The sequence below is a fragment of the Artibeus jamaicensis genome, unplaced genomic scaffold (assembly GCF_021234435.1).
Source record: "Artibeus jamaicensis isolate MK-2021 breed Jamaican fruit bat unplaced genomic scaffold, CSHL_Jam_final contig_241, whole genome shotgun sequence".
Classification (NCBI taxonomy): Eukaryota; Metazoa; Chordata; class Mammalia; order Chiroptera; family Phyllostomidae; genus Artibeus; species Artibeus jamaicensis.
Window position 1 is genome coordinate 7,752,143 of NW_026521509.1, and position 22,677 is coordinate 7,774,819.

The following is a 22,677-nucleotide window of genomic DNA, read 5'->3' on the forward strand; positions in this document are numbered from 1 at the left end:
AGCAAAATGATTAATATTTTTATAAAAATAACCACATACTCCTTAAGCATAATTTATTTCATCTATAATAAATGTTGTATTTAAACTCTGTGCTAGAATTTAAAGCTTTCTAAAGGTAAACAGCATAACCAATCACATATAAACTGCATTTAAGTTAATATAAATTGTTGTACAAAGTTTTTATAGTCCTCAAAGCCCTTCTCTCTCTTTTTTTGAACCAAAATCATTGGGTAATTAAAGAATGGTTTAATTTTAAACCAATTAAAGAATGGTTTCATCAAGAATGTGAGATTCTGAATGGATTCTAAGTGGATTTGGAGTGATGTTTTGCAGGGATTTGGAAGCAATGTCAGGCGGTTTGGTGACATTTTGAAAAGTTGACTCAAGGACATATGTGTTACTGATATCTTTGTCTTACATCTTGTCCCCATGATAAGCACAGGGACAACTTCAAACTGTTGTTCATTACAATACCTTCAATCAATTTCACTGATATCTTGAATTGTTATCTCATAATTTGAAGCATTGTCACCTTTTCTGCTGGTATTATAAGTTGGGCAAAAGTAGGTTTACCATAGTGAGTACGCGAAACACAGAGTTTGTTCTTGTATTATTATTTATTAATCATTGTATCATTTTTACCTATGAACAACCATACATTTACTTTTTCCCCACCCTGTATAAGGCATCCTAACCTTTAAAACTCAAGAAACAACTATTTATTGCTTTGATCTTATCATTTTCTCACTACAATAGGGACACACATGTCAGAAAAAGCCCAAAGATTTCACTTTAATGGTGGACAAATGAAAGGCAAAAAATTTAATTTCACTACTAATCCACAAATCTTGTGTTTGAAGCACTGCCTCTTGTCAATAACTTGAAAGAGGGAATATCAAATGTGGCTATTTAGAACTGAGGTTCCTTTTCTTTACAGATATAGCAGGATGTTGTGGTTCCAAATGGGTTTCTTTCAAAATCATCACCTTACAGTGGGAATGTTTATGCATTCATTCTGATAATGCTGCTATTCTCCAGGCACAACTGGAAACCCTCTTTAGGCTGTGCCATCAGATGCCAATTAATAAAGCACAAGAAAACCAGTTTCATTACTTTGTAATTAGAAAAGCCCACCATAGAAACCTTGTTGTTTTTTAAAATTCCTCCTTGTTTAGTTGTCCCCTTATCCTCTTCTGTAGCCAGTCTGTTCAAATTGATATTCTGAGGACTATCACTCCACACACTAAATGTCTGACATGCTATTTAAATTGCAAGCATAAAAGATTAGAAGGATGCATTGAGCTTCATAAATGCCAACCTGAGAAGCTAAGGATTGCTTATATTTAAATCCTATATGATGGCTCTAAAACAATAGCTATAACCTTGAGAAAACTGAAGATATGATTTCCAGAAGGATGGCACACACTTTTCTCCCATTCATTCATGATGTAAGAATATCTTCTGTTTCTAATGCAATTCCATATTTACATTTCCTATATCCCTGATCATGAGGACTCTGTAGATCAAGACAGTATCAGAACAATATCTATTTATCATTTGATACCTTGCAGCCTGAAGCCTGACTCTTACCCTTACAACCCAAGACTTTTCAGATAATCTCAGGTAAATTTTGCAAAAAATGGTTGTGGTTTCATGTTTCTTAGCTTTAGTCTGTGTCATCACCATTTAAGTCTAGTTTATTACTGACCTAGTAAAAGTAACAAAACAAGCAGAGTGAATAACTTAAAGATATGGGATGTATACAGGATACATTTTGACTCACCACTGTTTATCCCCCAGACAAGTTTCTTCACATCCCTGAAGTTCTACGTATTTATTTATATTGGAAATTTTCACAAGTTTATTAGAAGGCCCTGATGAGATTCTATATGTGGAAAGCACCTTAAAAGTGGCAAACTAAAATACAATAGGCATCTAAGACATTTTCAGTGAATGAACAAATTCCTGTGCCATTTAATCAAATAGGTTTGTGGTCCTGACATTTATGTACACATTGCCTCATTCTTCACTACCTCATGCCTGTGCATTTATTTCTTAGAAAGAGGATATTTTTACTCTCATTCACAAGTAAATGTCTTCTTTTAAAAAGATTTACTTTTACATATGGAAATTATTCACTTATTGTATCTCATTAACAATCATTTACTGAAAAAAATGTTTCAGATAAAATTTCCCACTTGCTTTGGTTTAAAACATCTGTAAAAACTTGAAAGTGCCTTGAATTTCAAAGAGGGAACAGGCAAATCCAATTTTCCTTTTCTCTCCCACAATTTTCACATATAGCCTCCACCATCACACCCCTATGACCACAACTATTACATAAGAGGACGTTTATTTCTGTTGTTCCCAGAGATCAATTAAAGAAATTACTTGACTGGTCTCTCAGTATTTGCAAAAAAAGGGGGAAACATGTTAAACAAAGTTGCAATATAAAAGTTATTTTATTTTTAGGCCATCATTGATGAACCACTTTCCTTGCTCATGAGGCGAGATCGGGTCAGAGAGCTGCCATGAAGGGATAGTTGGTCACGAAATTCTGAGGCCATAAAGTAATAGATAATTGGATTTAAAAGACAGGAGAGACTTGCAAGGCATAGAGAAAAAGGGTGAAAATACTGTGTGCTTTTGACAATGGAACAACTGTCAATTATTTTTTCCTGTACCATGGTGTAAAAAAAAAAGTTAATATGATAGGGCGTGAAGCATATAAAGAACACTGCGGCACACATGTAAATCATCCGCAGTGCTTTCTGTCTCTCACTGATTCCCTGGAAAGTCTTTGGTGGTTGTCTCAAGAACATGGTAGTTTTCCAGGTACACCATGCAATGATAACGACTGGGATCACAAATCCTGCCAGTTCAGCAAGTGTAATCATTCCAACCAAAGCCACAGCATTCATTTGCTTGTATCCAAGATCAGCAAAGCATGATTCATTCTTCTTGGATAATGTAGCACTTCTCAGGATGGGAAATGGCAAACAGGCAGTACTCACGGTGACCCAGATGGCAGCACTGATGCCCACATCGTACCTACGCTTCCAGTCTCTGGCCCTGAAGGGCTTGAGAAGAAAGAAGCACCTCTGAAGGCTGATGCAGGTCAGGAAGCAAATGCTGGCATACATGTTGAGATACTTCAGGTAGAAGCACAGCAGGCAAAGGGGTGTCTGGAAAGGCCAATGGTGGTTGATGTAGTAGTAAATCCGGAGGGGTAAAGACAGCACATGAGCAAGGTCAGCCACAGAGAGGTTGATCATGAAAATGATGGCTTTATTTTTCTTGCTGATGAAGCGCCACAGAACCCACAAGGCTGCGGTATTGGCCAGAAGACCAGGGATGAAAATGGTAATGTAGGTGGTTGCATACAGGGTGTGCTGAAATTGCAAAGGAGTGTCATTGCAGGCACTGTTAGAAGTGTTAGGCATCTTGAATATTTCAGTATATTCATTAAGGTAAGCCGTAGAGTTATGATCCCTGCCCAAAGCAAAGAGAAAAAAAGGTATATAATGGTTAACCAGTTCTTCAGCCAACACCCACATTCCTGTTTATACTTGAAAAGAAACATAACATTATAATTAGAAGGAACCTGTTTGCAGATGAAGAAACAATTGCTCACAGAAAATATACTACTTATCTAAAATCACCTAATGAATCATTTAGGTTTGGGGACATGAAATTGTCCCCAAACTGCCATCCCAGATAGTGAAAATTGTCTTTTGCAGGCAACAGTGTCCTGAAACATGTGGGCTCTTGTCCCCACCACAGCAAAAAATGGTGTAGCATTTGAATCTATTTCTTTCGTGTCCAGATTTGTCTTGCCCCAACCCTTGGTTAAAGTGAACACTGTTCAGTCACTCTCAGTTGCAATGATAGAAATTTATCCTCACATTTTATGTCCTTTTTTCTCTACTTTATCTGCTACCTTGCCCATTGGGTCCTGTCTTCCCATCTAGCACCCCACAACTTGTAAAATGGCCCTACCTCTTTTACCCTGCATTGCCAGTATGCCGTCTCATTTTCAAGGTGTGTGGATGTTACCTCCTCATTATTCTATCACAATAGCCTGTGGTTCTGGTGCACTTTATGCCTCTCTCTTGGCTTAGGTCTCATTCCAAATTTACATGGAAAATTTCAGCAATATATGAATGTATAAGCTGAACTTGGATATTTCCACTTATGTGATCTGGAAGAGAGAAGAGTAATTTTCCATCTAAGGGGAATTCTGTACTGGTATGACATCACAGACATGACAGATTATCCAACAGTCATGGTAAACATTTATTAGGATACCAGCAAAACAGGCCACAATACCATTTCTTAGAAACAATTTAAGATTTTATGTGGGTTTTTTCCATTAAATTAGTCATCATAAGGAATAAAAGACTTTTGGACTTCTTCAATGTTATTTTATGATTTATTATGGTTTTTTATTATGTATTTCACATAGAGCCTGAGGAATATAGAACAATATTTAGGGCTTCTCAAGGTCTAGTTTTTGGGTTTATACAGGCTGTCTGCAAATAAGCATGGCATAAAAGCAACAAACTCATTATTTTTACTTTTGCTTTCTTGTTGAATTTAGGCTAGAGAGAAGCTTTCAAAATTATTTAATTCACTCTACATGTAATACGGGTAGAAGATGCAAGGCCCAGAGAGGAATCTATTATGGCTATGAAGCCACTGAACAGAGATCTGGGACTTCACATCTCTGAAGGACAAGGTGCCTAATTTTTATACACATTCTTCTCTTCATCAATTCTTTTTCACCCAAAGATAAATTTTTCAAATATAGCTTCTTTCCATATCAGAAGAATGTTTATTACATTAAAAACTAAAAGTGGAAGAAATAATGCAGTGAGGTTATTGCTTGGGTGGAGTAAAGATTTTTGCTATTATTTTTATTTAGTTTTGATTTTTTATGGTAATCTTTTTTTAATTTTTATTTTATTGATTATGCCATTACAGTTGTTCTATTCCCCCCTTCATTCCCCTCCACCCTGCAATCCCCCTCCCCCACCATTCCCCCCCTTTAGTTCATGTTCATGTATCTCAAGTTCTTTAGATTCTGTATTTCCCATACTATTCTTGCCCCCCCCATCTATTTTCTACCTACTGTCTATGCTACTTATTTTCTGTACCTTCTCCCCCCTTCTCCTTCTCCCACTTCCCTGTTGCTAACCCTCCATGAGATCTTCATTTCTATGTTTCCACTCCTGATCTAGCTGTCCTTTTAGTTTGCTTTTGTTTTAAATGTGGTTGTTAATAACTGTGCGTTTGCTGTCCTTTCACTGTTCATATTTTCTATCTTTTTCTTAGATAAGTCCCTTTAACATTTCATATAATAAGGGCTTGGTGATGATGAACTCCTTGAATTTGACCTTATTTGAGAAGCACTTTATCTGTCCTTCCATTCTAAATGAAAGTTTTGCTGGATAGAGTAATCTTGGTTGTAGGTCTTTGGATTTCATGACTTAGAATACCTCTTTCCAGCCCCTTCTTGACTAAGGTCTCTTTTGAGAAATCCACTGACAGTCTGATGGGAACTCCTTTGTAGGTGACTGTCCCCTTATTTCTTGCTGCTTCTAGGATTCTCTCCTTCATTTGAATCTTGGCTAATGTACATATGATGTGCCTTGTTGTGTTTCTTCTTAGGTCCAACTTCTTTGGGACTCTCTGAGCTTCCTGTATTTCCTGGAAGTCTATTTCCTTTGCCAGATTGGGGAAATTCTCCTTTATTATTTGTTCAAATAAATTTTCCACTCTGGCTGTTCCTTTCCCCCTTCTGGTACCCCTATCATTTGGATGTTGGAGCGTTTAATGATGTCCTGGAGGTTTCTAAGCCTCTCCTCATTTTTTTGAATTCTTGTTTCTTCATCCTTTCCTGTTCGATCATTTCTTCCTTCTTCTGGTCTGCTCCCTTGATTTGAGACCCAGTTTTCTTTTCATCACTATTGGTTTCCTGTGCAATTCCCTTCATTTCAATCAGTTTAGCCTTCATATGTTCCTCTAATTTGTGACTAAAATCAACCAGTTCTGTGAGCATCCTGATGACCAGTGTTTTGAACTGTGCATCTGAAAGTTTAGCTATTTCTTCATCACTTAGAGTTATGGACTCTGGGGCTTTGAGATCTTCTTGAACCATTTTTGGTCTGTTCGAGCCCGTTAAGTATGAGGAGTGGAGCCTTAGGGGCAGGACAGGGCCACCAGGGTGAGGTTGCTGGGTTGTGACACAGTATGTGGGGGCGGAGTCAGAGCAGAGAAATGGCGGCCCTCTCTGCTGCCGCCTGCCACTGGGGCCTGCTGGGGCCCGCTTGGTCCCGTCTCACTGCCCACTCCCTTGCTGGTCTATCTGCGCAGGAATATGGCACCACAGTCAACATGCCGCCCAGCGCCCTCGCTGGATCCACGGGTTGCTCACTGGGTCACTCACTGGGTCCACCCTTTGCAACCCCACACCTGGGATCCATGCGCCTGAGTCCATCTAACTGAGTTTTCCTGTGCAACCCCACTCCGCCAGCTGCTGGTTTTGCCCCTCTTACTGGTCATGCTGAAGCATTCGTTGTTATCAGACTTCCGAAAAGTTCATATTTCTGTGTTCTGGCTATGTTTTCTGTTGATAATATTTTGTTGTCTCTAAACTTGGTTGTGTGAAAAAGCACGGCGTCTCCACTTATGCCTCCATCTTGGCAGAAGTCCTAGTTTTGATTATTTTAAATTTAAAATACAAAAGGAGTGGACAAATGTCTGCCACATCCTCTGCTCACTTGTGAAATAGATTGTTTATTGGTCTATTTGGTTTGGTGTTAAGTTTATTAGAGTTCTTTATAAATTTTGCATATTCTTTATCAGATTTATCATTGATGAATATCTTCTCCCAACTGGTAGGTTGTCTTTTCATTTTGTTGATTGCTCCCTTTGCTGTGCAAACCTTTTTGATTTGACCCCGATATTTCTGCCACCATACAATATTATTGCAATATTATTGGTTATATTTCCTATGCTGTACTTTACAACCCCATGACTGTTTCGTAACTATCAGTTTGTACTTCTTTTTAAACAGGTTTTTTTTTAGAGAGAGGGGAAGAAAGGGAGAAAGGGAGAGAAACATCACTGTGTGATTGCTTCTTGCATGTTCCCCTCAAGTTCCCTGCAGTTAAGTATGAGGAGCGGAGCCTTAGGTGTTCACTAGGGCGGTTTTTGAGGACCCTTTATACTTTTTTTCATAGCTGCTGCACCAGTCTGAATTCCCATCAGGAGTAACTGAGGGTTCCCTTTTCTCCACATCCTTGCCAACACTTGTTAATGTTGATTTATTGATGGTAGCCAATCTGACAGGTGTGAGGTAATATCTCATTGTTGTTTTAATTTGCATTCCTGTGATGATTAGTGACACTGGGCATCTTTTCTTATGTCTATTGGCCATCTGTATGTCTTCTTTGGAGAAGTGTCTATTCAGGTTCTCTGGGCATTATTTAATTAGATTATCTGGGGTTTTTTGGTGTTGAGTTGTGTGTGTTACTTATAAATTTTTTATATTAACCCTTAATGAATGTATCATTGGTGAATGTATTCTCTTATTTAGTAGGTTGTGCTTTAGTTTTATTGATGGTCTCCTTTGCAGTGCAAAAATTTTTAGTTAGGTGTAATCACATTTATTTTTTCCTTTTGCTTCCCTTGCCCAAGGAGATATATCAGAAAGAATATTACAAAGAGCAATGTCAAAGAGTTTATTGCTTAAGTTCTCATCTAGGAGTTTTATGGTTTTGGGTCATACATCTAAGTTTTCCATCTATTTTGAGTTTATTCTTGTCTATGTTGTAAGAAGGTGGTTTAGTTTTTTAATGTATATGTCCAGTTTTCCTAAAAACAGTTTTCTTTTTTAATGTTTATTTTAATCACTTTTAGTTTTTAATTACAGTTAACATAAATATTATACTAGTTTCAAGTGTACACCTCAGTGATTAGGCATTCTATAACATCTTGATATATCTTGTACCCATCTGGCACCATATATAGTCATTACTGTCCTTACCTCATTGTATGTTCTTGCTTCCTTTGTTAAATACTAATTGACCATCTATCTAGGCATGCATAGGTTTATTTGGGGCTGTCTATTCAGTTCTATTGATAGATGTCCCTGTTTTCATGCCAGTACCATGACATTTTGATTACTATGGCCTTGTAGTATAATGTGATGTCAGGTAGCCTGATAACTCTAACTGTGTTCTTTCTCAAGATTGCTGTGGCTATTTGGGGTCTTTTATAGTTACATATAAATTTTAGAATGATTTGTTGTATTCTGTGAAAAATATAATTGGTATTTTGATATGGAATGCATTAAATCTGTAGATTGCTCTTGGAAGCATGGACATTTTAACAATGTTAATTTTTCCTATCCATGAGCAAAATATATTCTTCCATTCATTTGTGTCTTCTCAATTTCTTTCTTCAATGTGTCATAATTTTCCAATACATGACTTTTACCCTCTTGGTTAAAATCTATTTTTTAGATTTAAGCAATTTCATGTAATTGTGAGTGAGATTGCTTTCCCAATTTTTTTCTGATAGTTCATTATTGTAGTATAAAAATACAACTAATTTATGAATATTAATTTTGTATCCTGCTACTTTACTGAATTCCTTTGTCAGTTCTAATAGTGTTTTTGGTGAAATCTTTAGGGTAGTTATAAAATAATCATGGCCTGGCTGGTGTAGCTCAGTGGATTGAATGCAGTCCTACAAACCAGAGGATCACGGTTCAATTCCCAGTCAGGGCACATGCCTGGGCTGCAGGCCAGTTCCCAGCAGGGGGTGCACGAGAGGCAACCATACATTGATATTTCTCTCCCTCTCTCCTTCCCTTCCCCTCTAAATATAAATAAATTAAAAATATTTTTAAAAATAATCATGAGATTATACCATAGGGAATATAGTCAATCAGTAATATTGTATTAATTATATATGATGCTAGGTGGGTACTAGACTTATTGGGAGAATCATTTTATAAATTATTTATATGTCTAACCATTATGCTGTGCACCTGAAACTTATGTAAAATAATGCTGAATATTCATTGTAATTAAAAAATTAAATTAAGGTGCCATAAAAAACAAAGGAGAGGTTTGATTTTATTTTTCTCTTTATAAGTAGCAGAATGACTTTCAATATTTTTTAAGTCCTACTTCAGGAAATAGGATAAAAAAATAGAATCCCATGTGATTAGTTCACAGATAAATGAGAGCCAACATTATGAGCTACCATTACTCTAAATAGTACTTTCACTTTTCTGCCCCTTATTCCATTCTCCCCACTTGGCCAATCTGTGATATGTTCTACAAAGTCATGCAGTCTTTTGATTATGAATGTTATATATTTTCTAAGTCTATGACTTAGAAAGGGTGGAGAGGTGTTCACAGGTGAAAAAACAGGAAATACTTTTCATGTTTTGGCTATCAATGATGCACTCCAGAATCTGCAATGGGATTTTTATATGCATTATCTAATTTAATTCTTACAACCATCCTAAGAGGTAGGTCCTATTATCACTCTCATAGTGCAGATGAGGAAACTAAGGTTCAGAGAGATTCAGTAAATTGCCTGAGGTAACAAAGCTAGAAAATGGTAAAAGTGAAATTTATTATTATACATGACTTGATCCAAAGTCTATGTTATTTTCACCACTCCACTTGCCTCTCCCTGCTTAGAAGGGACTATTTAATAGGATGGGGTTCATCATGATACATGGGGTTCATAATGTTCCTTCAGAGGGCACATTATGGCAGGACATTTCTAATCCTATAGACAACCTTCTTATCTTATCTATTACTCTAGTTAGTCCATCAGGATATAACTAAAAACTTGTCCCCACACATGTCACCGATCCCTCCTCACTGCCCACTTGGACTTTAGTATTGGCAGTATTTCTCCTCTCATCTATCATCTATTCATATGTGTGATAAAACAAGGAAAGATGCACAAAGTGCATTTCAATTTCAAGAAATAAAAACCTCTTGCACACACCCAAATCACCCCTCCACTTCCGCAATTTATGGACCTGGGTGTTTGTTTCTGCTTCAGTGGTGTAGTAAGTTTCACTTACTAAAGGTGCATGTTTTGTTCACACTCTTATGTTAAATAACTAAGCTCTATTAGGTCAGAACAGCAAGCTAGAGGTCAAGTTCACACCTTGGTTCTATAGGTCTTTATACCTCTGCAATTCAGTTTATAGTGAGTTTAGAGATTTGCATACCCTGCTTTCAAAAATCTTTTCTCTTCTCCAGACTAAAAGGCAAATAAGGAGGTTTTTCTTCCCAAATTTCTTCAGTGGCAACTAAATGTAAAATCTCCATGGTAGGGAGATGCTGATGAAATTTACTTTGTGTAGGGCAGAAATATAAGCTTTCAGAGAAGAAACATTAGTTTCCTGTGGACAATCTGTGACAGTTCTGAAAGTTAAGAAAGGAGAACAACCTAAACCATTAACAGGAATATGCTGAATGGAAGGACTAAATTGGAGTGTATGCTTTGTCTCTATCTCTGCCTCTGCTCCTGCCCCTATCTCTCCTTGGCTCTGGCTCTATTATTGACTGTTTCTGGTTGATTTTTTGCCCAGTGTGTTGCCAATCTCTGTCCCTTTGAAAATATATCTAAAACAAATCTCCCCTTATAAAAAATATGTCTAAAAAATCTAGGTATGCTTTCATTTCCTATTTTAGAATTAGGTGTGAGATTGGTGACTCACTCTTAAGTCTGAGTTCCCTTTCTCAGTCCATGCCATAACTCTCTTCACACATATTCAGGCTGGAAACTGGGGATTAAAACAAGCTCAGTCATTATATTTACCCACATCCAATCAGAAACCAGGTGATTCTCCCCCCTAAAAGTTCTCAAATCCATCTTCATTCCATATGCACTTTTGCTATAGTCATCTTAATCCAGGCCTCTGTCATCATTCCTCTTGCCTATTATAACAGACATCTTAGTGGACTCCCTGGTCCCCAGTCTTGCCCCTTGTAGCCCACTCCCCATAACTGTATCTAACAGTAACATTAATTATGACTACCATTTATTGAGGGCTGCTGTTTACTTATAGCCTAAGCACTCTTTGCATATTACCAAATTAATCCTCATAGAAGCCCTATTATTATTTCCATATCAAAAATGAGAAAACTTGGGGGTATGGTGGGGTGAAAATGGAGACAACTGTACTTGTACAACAATAAATAAATAAATAAATAAATAAATAAATACCAAAAAATGAGGAAACTGAGACCAAGAGAGGTTAAATAAGGTACACTAAAGTCACAAAATTTGCATATTGTAGTGATGGTATATTAGCACTGGAACCCATTTTTGTCTCCATACTCTCATGTCTTTGTTATGGTGCCTACTGCACTTACTGAAATTGTGTTAACAGGTTTTTCTTTAATTAGATTTTACATTCCTTGATGGCAGGGACTATGTCATTTCTTGACTTCTCCTTATCTTTTTGAGACTATGGCCCAAGGAATTTTTCTTTGAAATACTATATTATTCTTCTGCCTAAAAACTTTTGCTTGTTCTCTATTGCATTAAGGTCAAACTTCTCACTGCAACCTTAAGGCCATACTTAATTACCTCATGCTATTCTATTCCTTATTCTCTATATTTTAACTACACTGAGATGCTTTCACATGTTAGAAAAAGCCAAGCTTTGGTTCCTAAGTTCTCTGCATATGTACTTTCTTCTATCAGAAATTCTCTTCCTTTAGATCTTCACATGTCTGACTCCTTTTGATCTCAGTTTTCATGTCAAAGAGACTTTCACAGTCTGTCCTATCTCAGTAATCCTACACATCATTTCGTATTCTCATATTCTCTGTTCTTTCTCTTCATAGCATCAACATTTGTAATTTAGACTTCTTACATGTTTATTAGCTAATTCTCTAACTATGCTGTTAGCTCCATTAGTGCCATAACAAGCTCTGTTTTATTCATTACCATTATACCCAAGACATTGGATGCTACTTACTAAGCACTCAAAGAAAAATATTATAATTGAATTGACTTACATACAGAATATTTTAAAGTCCCTGTGTGGGAGCATTATGCAAAAATGCAAACTCTCATATGTCAACTAATAAACTTCTGGTGCCTGCTGTTTCCCTAAAAAAATTATCTTCTAGTTAGGCTATTATCATCAACATTCCCTGTACCTACCCTTTTCAACTTATAAAAGTCATGTTTGAGTGCACCACCCAAGAAATATGGTGTCTATGGTGTGGGAGAGAGACTCAGAACAGGTATCCTGGAAGCTGTGTCTTCAGCTTTCTCCCCAGAGTAACAAATCTTAGTCTCTCCTCATAGGATTCTATTGCACTCTATCTTCCCTCTGCTGGAGCCCAGGACAAATGCAAAGTTTACATCTGATCATTCCCAACCAACTTCTGATTCCTTGAGTTCTGTCCAATAAGCTGAAATGTTAGTAACACCTGATGACACTAAAGTGCCCATTTTAAGGGTTGAAGGTACAGAAAATGAAAAGGAAACTATAACATCGGTAGGAACCCGTTATAAGTATAATGCTGAAAAATCTTCAGTACAAAAGTCAAAGGAGGAAAACCATGATCAGTCAGATCAGGACCAGAGTTATAGCCGAGAGCTGAGATTGCAATATCAAAAGGAAGCCAAAAATGACTTAAGTGAGAATTTGGAGTATACACCAACTGAATGTACATTGGACCAAGTTATAAGTGAGCCTGAAAAGAAACACCTCCCAGAGAACATTGATTCCCTTGCTCTGATGTTAGTTCCACTGTACATTCTGACCAACAAGAAAGTATCACAAACACAGAAGAAAACCAAAAACACCCTATAAATGATTCACATCTTCAAGGTGAACAGAAGCAGCAAACTTGGCAAAGACATAAGTGATCAAGGAAACCAAGAGCAAGACCCAAACATTCCCAATGGAGAACAAGAAGGAGAAAAAGAAAAAAGGTGAAGTTGGTACCAACAGTGATAACCAACAAAGGGAGAAAGAATTTCCTGAGGAATATTTTAAGCAAACAGGAAGAAAATAGTACCCAATCTGATATTTTGGAAGAGTCCAATCAACCACCTCAAGTAAGAAAAATACAGAAAGATGAATTTGAGTAGGGGTCACATAGAACAAGAACAGGATAACTCTAATGAAGAAATAGAAGACGAAAATCCATCAAATATCAGTAAGAACAATCAAAATATTAAATGGCAGAAACAAGAGGGAGAATCTGGCCTTGAAGTCATCAGCAACCCTGAGGAAATGGAGAAAAAAAAACTGTTTCTAAGGCTTTTCTCATAGATCCTACTGATGATGGTGATACTGCCTCAGACACAGTGCAAATGATGACCATTTCATCCAAAGGTGAGGCCTCTAGGAGGCTAAAAGAGCAAATTCCAATTACTATTACATCAAATATGAAAGGCAAAGAAAAACAGCACATAAGAATGAAATTTGGGGACATCTGCCAAGATGGAGGTGTAGGTGGAAGCACTGTGCCTCCTCCCACAACCAAGTTTAAAAACAACAAAGTTTCAGGAACAAAAACACAGCCAAAACCACAGAAAATTGAACTTCACGGAAGTCTGACAACAATGAACCCTTCAGCCAAACCGATTATCTGGTGAAGGAGGGAGCATTGAGACAGACCGTGCAGGCCCCAGTGGCAGGAAGTGGCAGAGGGGACCACCATTGTCCCTCTCTGACCCCGCCCCCACCTACAGTGTCACAAACCAGTGATCTGGGTGGCCCCGCCCTGGTGAACAACTAAGGCTCTGCTCCTCATACCTAACAGGCACAAACAGATCAAAACATGGCTCAAGAATAACTTAGAGCCCCAGAGCCGATAAATCTAAGCAATGAAGAAATAGCCAAACTTTCAGATGCACAGTTCAAAACACTAGTGATCAGGATGCTCACAGAACTGGTTGACTTTAGTCACAAATTAGAGGAACATATGAAGGCTAAACTAATTGAAATGAATGGAAATGCACAGGAAACCAATAGTAATGGAAAGGAAAATGGGACTCAGATCAAAGAAGTGGACCAGAAGGAGTAAAAAAATGACCAAACAGAAAAGAATGTAGAAACAAGAATTCAAAAAAATGAGGAGAGGCTTAGGAACCTCCAGGACATCTTTAAATGTTCCAACATCCGAATTATAGGGGTACCAGAAGGGGAAGAGGAACAGCCATGACTGGAAAACTTATTTGAACAAATAATAAAGGACAACTTCCCCAATCTGGCAAAGGAAATAGACTTCCAGGAAATCCAGGAAGTTCAGAGAGTCCCAAAGAAGTTGGACCCAAGAAGGAACACACCAAGGCACATCATAATTATATTAGCCAAGATTCAAATGAAGGAGAGAATCCTGGAAGCAGCAAGAGATAAGGGGACAGTCACCTACAAAGGAGTTCCCATCAGACTGTCAGTGGATTTCTCAAAAGAGACCTTACAGGCAAGAAGGGGCTGGAAAGAAGTATTCCAAGTCATGAAATCCAAAGACCTACAACCAAGATTGCTCTACCCAGCAAAGCTTTAATTTAGAATGGAAGGGCAGATAAAAGTGCTCTTCAGATAAGATCAAATTCAAGGAGTTCATCATCACCATGCGCTTATTATATGAAATGTTAAAGGAACTTACCTAAGAAAAAGAAGATAAAGATGAACAGTGAAAGAACAGCAAACTCACAGTTATTAACAACCACACCTAAAACAAAAGCAAACTAGGAGGATAGCTAGATCAGGAGCAGAACCATAGAAATGAAGATCACATGGAGGGTTAGCAACAGGGGAGTGGGAGGAGGAGAAGGGGGGAGAAGGTACAGAAAATAAGTTGCATAGATGGTAGGTAGAAAATAGATGGGTGAGGCAAGAATAGTAGGGGAGATACAGAATCTAAAGAACTTGAGACAAGTGGTCATAAACTAAAGGGGGGAATGATGGGGGAGGGGGTATGCAGGGTGGAGGGGAATGAATGGGGGAAATAGAACAACTGTAATGGCATAATCAATAAAATATATTTTAAAAAAGAATGAAATTTTTAGATACCATTGATCCTACAGAATCCCAAGGGGTCAAAAAAGCAGAGAGCTCACCAAACGGAGATGAAAGTTCAAGAGAAGACAACATGAGGGTGTGCAATGTTTGTTCTTGCATAAACTTACACTGTAAAAGAGGACATATGTGTAAGGCTGACCAACAGGGAAAACCCCACTGTGTTTGCCAAGATCCAATGACATGTCCTAAAAAACTCCTTGACTAAGTTTGTGGCACTGACAGTCAGACCTATGCGAGCACCTATCATGTGTTTGCTACTAAGTGCAGACTGTATGGGACCAAAAAGGGGCATCTACTGCAGCTGAATTATTTTGGAGCCTGCAAATCTTTCCTGCTTGCATGAACTTTGAGGTGACTGTTTCCTCTAAGGATGAAATACAGGCTCAAGAATATCCTCCTGCAACTTTATGAACCTAACTGTGAACAACCCTGCATATTTAAATGCAAAGCAGAGAAATGAAGTCAAGACAATGTATCTGGATGAAAAGACTCTTTGCTAGAGATCATTTCATTAACCTTCTCTTAAATGACTTTAAGAAAAAATACCACATGTATGTGTATCCTGTGAACTGGCAGTTTGGTGAATTTGACCAACATCCTATAGACAGAGACTTGACACATTCCAAGACTGCTCCTTTGCAACTGTCTGTGGGGCCCACAGAACACTGCACAACTTGCTTCTTTGATGAGTGTTACCCTAACAAGGATAAGCACATCACCCTGAAGGAGTGGGGCCACTGCTTGGTATTTAACAAGACATAGATTAAAATCTCCTGCTTTGAATTAATATCTGAAATATCTCAAACTTTCCAATATCCTCCTTTGTTCTGGCCAATTCTGAAATACATGCAGCCGTGATACTTGTAGATATATAATTATCAAAGTGTTTGCATCTCTGAGAAGATAATGAGGGTAATTGCTTGATAACTGTATATGCACCTGGCATTTAACACTCACTAACTTTGGAAATAAAACTGTAAAGTTAAGTGAATATATGCAAAATACTGTATGCTCTTTGTGAACAGGAATTAACTCATTATACTGTACCACTTATGAGATACATTTATTTTGTCCATAATATCATCTGCATATCAAGAAAATGGAATAATGCTCTTTTGTTGTGAGTGTATATTATTTTTGATTGCCTTAATACCCTAATAAAAATCCATAAAGATCTCAGAAGGTCATGCCCATAGAAGCCTAAAAGAAGTCCAAAATTATTAATTTAGAAATCATAGGTCAGGTCTCAGATATATCTCATGAGTAGAAACCAGTACAGCCTAAGGTCTCAGAGTACTATTGACATTATTATTTCCCAAATCATCTCAACCCCTTATTTTTATTGTTGTTTTTCTGCAAAGGGAACACCTTTCTCATCCCTGACCTGCTACCAGAATAATGTATCACAAATGCAAATCTGGGCTATCATGTAACCACAGGAATTGCTTCTAACAATACACTCACTGCATTATATGAAATTTTTCCATGTAGAAAAATGTCTTACTCATCTTGAAGTCTCCAGAACCTAGCAGGATGACTGGCACATATTCAGTTAATATCTTTAACTGAACAAATATTCTGTCTTAAGATAACTCATATATTGTTAACTATTTATAGGCCTCTCCACATTGGACTGTGAGCTTATGAACTCAGGTGCCATGCTTTAAATTTCTTTATCACTTTCTTTCTCCCTCACTTTAGAAAAAAACAAAACATAGAATACACTCAAAATAATTGATGTTAACTGGCTCAGGTAGGGCTTAATCCCAAGGATTTAGCCTCAATGATATTGCATTAACAACTTAGCTAACCAAGACCACATAGAAAATATGCCAGACAAAGTTATAACCTGTGAAAATGCCATTTTTAGTATATACTTCAGACCCTAGCTCTGTATTTGTGTACAACCTAAGACAGAGATGAGAGAAGAGCTGCCAACGCCTGCAATATCATCTTTATATTAAATCATTTTTATTGTTATTCTATTACAGTTGTTCCAACCTTTTCCACTTTGCCTTCCTCTGCCCATCCCACACCCCCCTGCTCCCACAGTTAATTCCCACACTGTTGTCCATATCTGTGGGTCATTCATACATGTTCCTTATATAGTCCCTTTCCTTCTTTCCAATATTATACCCCTCCCCACAATAGCCAAGTGCATGAAACAACCTATGTGCCCATCAGTAGATGAGTGGATCAAAAAACTGTGGAGCATTTACACAATGGAATACTATGCAGGAGAGAGAAAGAAGGCACTCCTACCCTTCATGAGGACATGGATGGAACTGGAGAATATTATGCTAAGTGCAATACACCAGTCAGTGAAAGACAAATATCTTCCTTATAAAAGTAAATGTTTTTTGGTTTCTTCATTGTGCACTGCTCTGTCCAGGGTACACACTGACTACAACAAATATCAGGACCATCAGGAGGGATACTTTCTCTCTTGAAAAAGGATTTTGGTGGCAGGAGTTAAGCCCTAAAGAGAAGCACGGTATTCTAATCTAATAATCAGAGCAGAAAATCAGCTACATTTTTAAGCTAATAAGATTATTTTCAATAAATATTTCCTTTTATTGTTGTTCAAGTACAGTTTTTTGCCTTTCCCCCCTACTCTTCCCCACCACCCCAGCCCTCTCCACCTCCCTCCCCTGTTTCCAGCCCCTTTGTTATTGTCCATATGTCCTTTATAATTGTTCCTGTAAACACTTCATAAGGATGTTCCTAATAATGAAAACTGTCATAAAGTTATGACTAAAATTTTATGAAACTCCTTTCTCCTTGAATCCCATTTTAGAAGTCAATACTTTACTCCTCTCTCAAGGTCCCATCTTAATTCTCATCTTTTTCTTATATTTGGCAACCCTATTCTTACTTCTTTCTTCCTTGTACTCTTAGTGAACGGACAGGCTGCACAATAAGAATGTCTCTGAGGGAAGTCTCTGTGTCTTAGACTTTTATATTCTTCATTTTGCTTAGTGGAGTTAGATAGAATTATGGGCTCGTTCATATGCACTGATTTGTATAGATAAGAGCATGGAGAATAGACACAATATTGAAGCCTTCAGCAGTGTTACTTCCAGTGTTTCTCTCATGAGTTACTATCCAGAGCAAAAACCATAGCCTTTCTCCCTCTGTTAACTGAGGAAAATAGGGGCAAGGCAAGGATAATAAGATTGAAGTCTAATAAATATGGACACCTAAGAGATTCAAAGCCTGTAACTTCCAGTATTTCAAGTACTCACCTGGCACTGTAAATAGTGGTTACAGTATTACTGCTGTACTTTACATCCTCATGAATATTCTGTAACTGCCAATTTGTACTTCCCAATCCCTTCACCTCTTTCACTCAGTCCCCCAACACCCCTACCTTTGGCAACCACCAGTGCACTCTCATGTAAATGAGTCTGTTTCAATTTTGCTTGTTCATTTATTTTTGAACTGGATGGTCTTTAAAGCGCACCAAGTTCTAATTTGTCATGACTTTGAAGACATGGCTTCTCTCTACCCCTGACACTGATACTACCAGCACAATGCCATCATTAATGCAGCCACCACTATATCAATCAACTTGACGATGTATACTTTACAAAGTTATTATTACATCTATAATTGCTGATAATTATTATTAAAAGTATATATTATAAGCAACTAAGTCAAACAATATCATACCCATTTTGCAAATCAGAAAACTGTGTTGCAAAGAACTGAATTTACCTGAAGACATAAGGTTAGCAAGTGACAGTAAGGAGGATGGAACCTAGGCTTCTGGCATCAAGGTGACTGTTCTTTTTCTAGTAAAACTTCACAAATTGTTACCCTCTCATTTTGCCCTTTCTTCATCCTTTCTCAAGTCACTAATATCATTAAATGAACATGTTTATCAATTTCAATTCTCTTATTTTATTTGATGATACTGCCAGTACGTGAGCTTGTCTTTTTGCAAGAAGGGAAAATTAAACAGGGAAAAGTTGATGATGAGGGACCTATCCAATCCCTAGAGGACAACATTTACAGGCCCTTTCAGAACCTAAATTGCTTTACCTTCATTTTTTATCTTTTTCTTCTTCTCTGAACCAAAAAAAAATCTCACATGAATTGCCCAAGCCAGTCTGATCCTCACGAACATGGTATCCTTCATTCAATTGCTCACAACCATAGCCAAAGAAGAGCAACTGAAATGTGAAACTCTGATGTTTCCTGAATTAATTAAAATGAACTCTAATTATTTTATGAACATTTGGATATATTATGAAAGTCTACATATTTTTCTGTGAATTAGAGGAAGTGAAAATTATTTTTATCCTAGGAATAAATTAAGACAGACTATTGACAAGGTAATATCTCAAAGTTTGAATTGATCTTGCCTAAATGAATCTTTATTAGATTTTCTAAATTATTTTTAAAGGCATAATTAGATGTCCTTTCTGCAATTGTGGCAGTATTTTCAGGGAAGAAAAAATTATGTTCTTTGGGAAGACCTGAGTCAGTATCTTGATTCAGTTATCAGCTCTCTAGCCTGAAACAACTCACTTCCTATCTCTGGGCTTCAGTTTCCTCATTTATAAAATTAGGATAATACTGTCTGCAACATAAATTGCTGTAAAGATTAAAAGGGAAATGTGCAGAAAGTACCTAGTTTCATGTCTGGTATGCTGTAGACCTTTACTTGTACAGAGAATAATCTCCATGGGCCTTTGGCTGAATTCTGTACTTTCCTGGGTTTTAAAAATTCCCCAAAAAGTAGAGTTGTGAGAAATAGCCTGCAGAACTAAAGCCATAATTCTTAGTGTTTAATAATAGGAAACATGTGTTACCTGAAAAAGAAAAGATTTTTTCCCTCTTTTTATTGTTGTTCAATTACAGTTGTCCCAATTTTTGCCCCATTGCTCTCTCTGGGCCTACCCACCGACTCTTATTATACTAAATATATCTGGAAATCAAAATCATTTTACTGTAACGCAAACTGAAAAAAGTACACATTTACAAAATATTTTTGGCTGTTATGTATGCAGTACTTGGAAAACTTTAATGTGATGGAGTAGGTTTTTCTAGGAGTTTTTGTAGTGAGATCTTTCTTTGTTTTCAAAGGGAACTTTGATTTTAAAAGACTGAAAAATACTGATTGAGATACATTGTCATTGTGGAAATAAGATTTCAGATTTCCTTCATTTGTTGTGTTTTTTGCCACTTTTAGAAAAAGGAATTTACTTGCAAAACACTTACCTAAGGTCTAAAAGTTTAAGCTCTCATGGTAACATGATTCTGAAAAAGTATAATGGCCCTTGGCAAAAGTTACTGGGTTCACCTTGAGATATAGACTATATTGCCTGAAGGTTCCCCCTAGTTAGATTTCCATGCCATGGCCCCATTATTTACCACTTCATGATAGCCCTATTCAGGTGCCCTGGGACCCAGAATCAAATCATTGTATTACCAGGAAGGAAATTAAATTCCAAGCTTTCCTCCTTAATAATTATAGGTTAGAATATTGGGATTCAGAAAAACAAAGCAATCTTCTCAAGGCCACACAGCGAGTCACTGGCAGAACTTGAGTTAGAACCAAGACTTGTTGACTCCTTGTATATTGATCCATCTACTACATCACTCTAGTTATAATACATGCATATGAACCAAACTAGATGAAAATGTCCTGCAAAATCCTTGATAAGTGTAAGTAGATTTTTACCATATTTTTAATAAAGCATAAACTACGTGCTAGTCATTTCCCTGATTATTAAAACTTTTAAAAAGGGTGGTTTCACAACAGATACATGTGTTCTCTTTGCTAGAGACATGTGTTCTCTTTGCTAGCTGTGACATAGGGCTATATAGACTCCACTGCCTCTTATGGCAACAATTAACTTAGCTTAGACAAAAATGGTTATGAAGAGCCCCCCAGAAGAATGCCAACTGTTTTGACATCTTATGCTAAACCAATGCCAGAATTTGAGACTGTACAACTTGAACTCAACAACTTTCCTAAATGAACCCAAAAAGGAACTATTTTTAACCAAAGAGAGTTGTATCCAACAGGATACACTGCAAAGACAATTTCCTTCAATGCATAACCTGATTATTTGTATACTTTAGGCCATTTCCTGCCTCAGTATAGCAGCATATCACCTCTTTTTTGCAGTGAGAGGTGATATGCTAAAAGTACTAGATAATTAGTCCCTTTAGCTAATGGGACTAGATAATTTTACTGGATCACAATTACTAAGATATAAACTAAAATAATAGAAATGGTCATTACCCCCCATCCATTTGAACAACCAAAATAAAAAAATCCCCACTTTCAGGATCCTTGATACTGAAACTACTCTTTCCCTACCCCCAAAAAGCACAATAAAGCTTGTTACCATTTTATTTAGAGTGATCCTGGTACCAACTGTTATGGCAAAATCCACCTTTAAGAACATTGAAGCTGGCAATTTCTTTTTGACTCAGTCATCTTAGGTCAGAACCAGAGAGGCTGCTAGCAGTCAGAGCAATGAAAATAATTACTTAGAGGTGCTTCTCTTTTGGGTTCTGTTATCCAGTAGAGCTGAACTTGAGTCAAAAATCACCTTTCAAAAGATTAAGAACTGCCTCTGAACGTATTCTGAAATCATTTTTCCAGAGCTTATCAACAGAAATATTTTCTTCTTTCCTGACCCAAAATCCAATATAGTTACAAATACATTTATAGTATTCTTTTGGAGATACAGGCTGCTATAGGGGAAGGAAGCATGATTTAGAAGACACAGGTTCTAGTTCCAGCTCTGTCACTAACTAGCTAAGTTATCCTAAGTGCCTTGACTGTCTCTCAGTTTTCCCATCTGTATTGTGAGGGATCTGGATCTCTAAGAGCTTTTTCAGCGTCCAAATCTATGATCTCCAGTTCTTTCCTTCTCTTTTGATAGAACTTACTATATGTTGTTGTATCTATGAAAGCTAAACTTACCAAAGCAAGGGGCTTATACATAAAAACTTTCTTTCATTATGCAACTAGATAAATAAAATAGAGCACAGACTTCAATCCTCTTTTTCTTGCTGAATATGTCAAGTTCTCATAATAGTCCCACTGAACACACTCTTTCTTACCACTTGTGCCATACTCCTAGGCTGATAAAGAAAGAGCCCTCAGCAAAGACTGAGAAGCATCACAGGCTCCATGCTCCTGTGTTATGGTGGGAACTGATGGCATTAACTCAAACTTTGTACTCTCAAGGGAAATCATCATCACTTTTGCTGTAAGAAGTCTAAAATGAGAAACCAGAGACCAATGCTAATTTGGACAATGGTCCCTCATTTGCTGCTGTCCTGGATCATCATGCCCCCACCAGTCTTCACAAAACCACCAATTCCCAGATACTACACTGTAACTTACCCTGGAGACTTGCTGGGTTTAGCACTCTTGTTTCTTTGCAGAGAGCTGGGGGTGAAAAAATATAACTCTGGGTCACACGGATCCTGCTGATAACTGACAAATTTGTTGTTAAAAGCGGAAGTTGACTGAATTTTGTGCCTTACCACAGAAACCTTATTTGCACAGACAAGAAGGTAAGTCCCTTGAGCAGATGACGCTACTAAAGGTT

The 22,677-nt window shown here is 37.3% G+C and overlaps 2 protein-coding genes and 1 pseudogene across 6 annotated transcripts in view; 1 reads left to right on the plus strand and 2 right to left on the minus strand.

Annotated features, from left to right (window-relative positions):
• The window catches only part of LOC119039446 (putative P2Y purinoceptor 10), a 56,690-nt gene extending 34,132 nt beyond the window's left edge, over positions 1–22,558 (minus strand). For all 3 annotated transcript variants that reach the window (XM_037132192.2, XM_053662418.1, XM_053662413.1), the window contains exon 1: positions 22,470–22,558. The gene's annotated coding sequence lies outside the window, so the exon portion shown is untranslated. The remainder of the gene's footprint in view (positions 1–22,469) is intronic.
• Positions 154–22,558, minus strand: P2RY10 (P2Y receptor family member 10). 3 transcript variants are annotated; one of them, XM_053662424.1, is made up of 3 exons: positions 22,470–22,558; positions 4,000–4,201; positions 154–3,492 (listed from the first exon to the last, which is right to left on the minus strand). In XM_053662424.1, exon 3 carries the CDS (start codon positions 3,441–3,443, stop codon positions 2,469–2,471), a length of 975 nt encoding a protein of 324 aa, XP_053518399.1. In that variant the 5' UTR covers positions 3,444–3,492; positions 4,000–4,201; positions 22,470–22,558; the 3' UTR covers positions 154–2,468. The 3 variants fall into 3 exon arrangements, with proteins under 3 accessions (XP_053518399.1, XP_053518400.1, XP_036988107.1); XM_053662425.1 differs by lacking the exons at positions 4,000–4,201; positions 22,470–22,558 and adding an exon at positions 10,760–10,817; XM_037132212.2 differs by lacking the exon at positions 4,000–4,201 and having other exon boundaries at positions 155–3,492; positions 22,470–22,554.
• On the plus strand, positions 12,264–15,859 carry LOC119039473 (SPARC-like protein 1; annotated as a pseudogene).
• Positions 22,559–22,677: the final 119 nt, after the last annotated feature.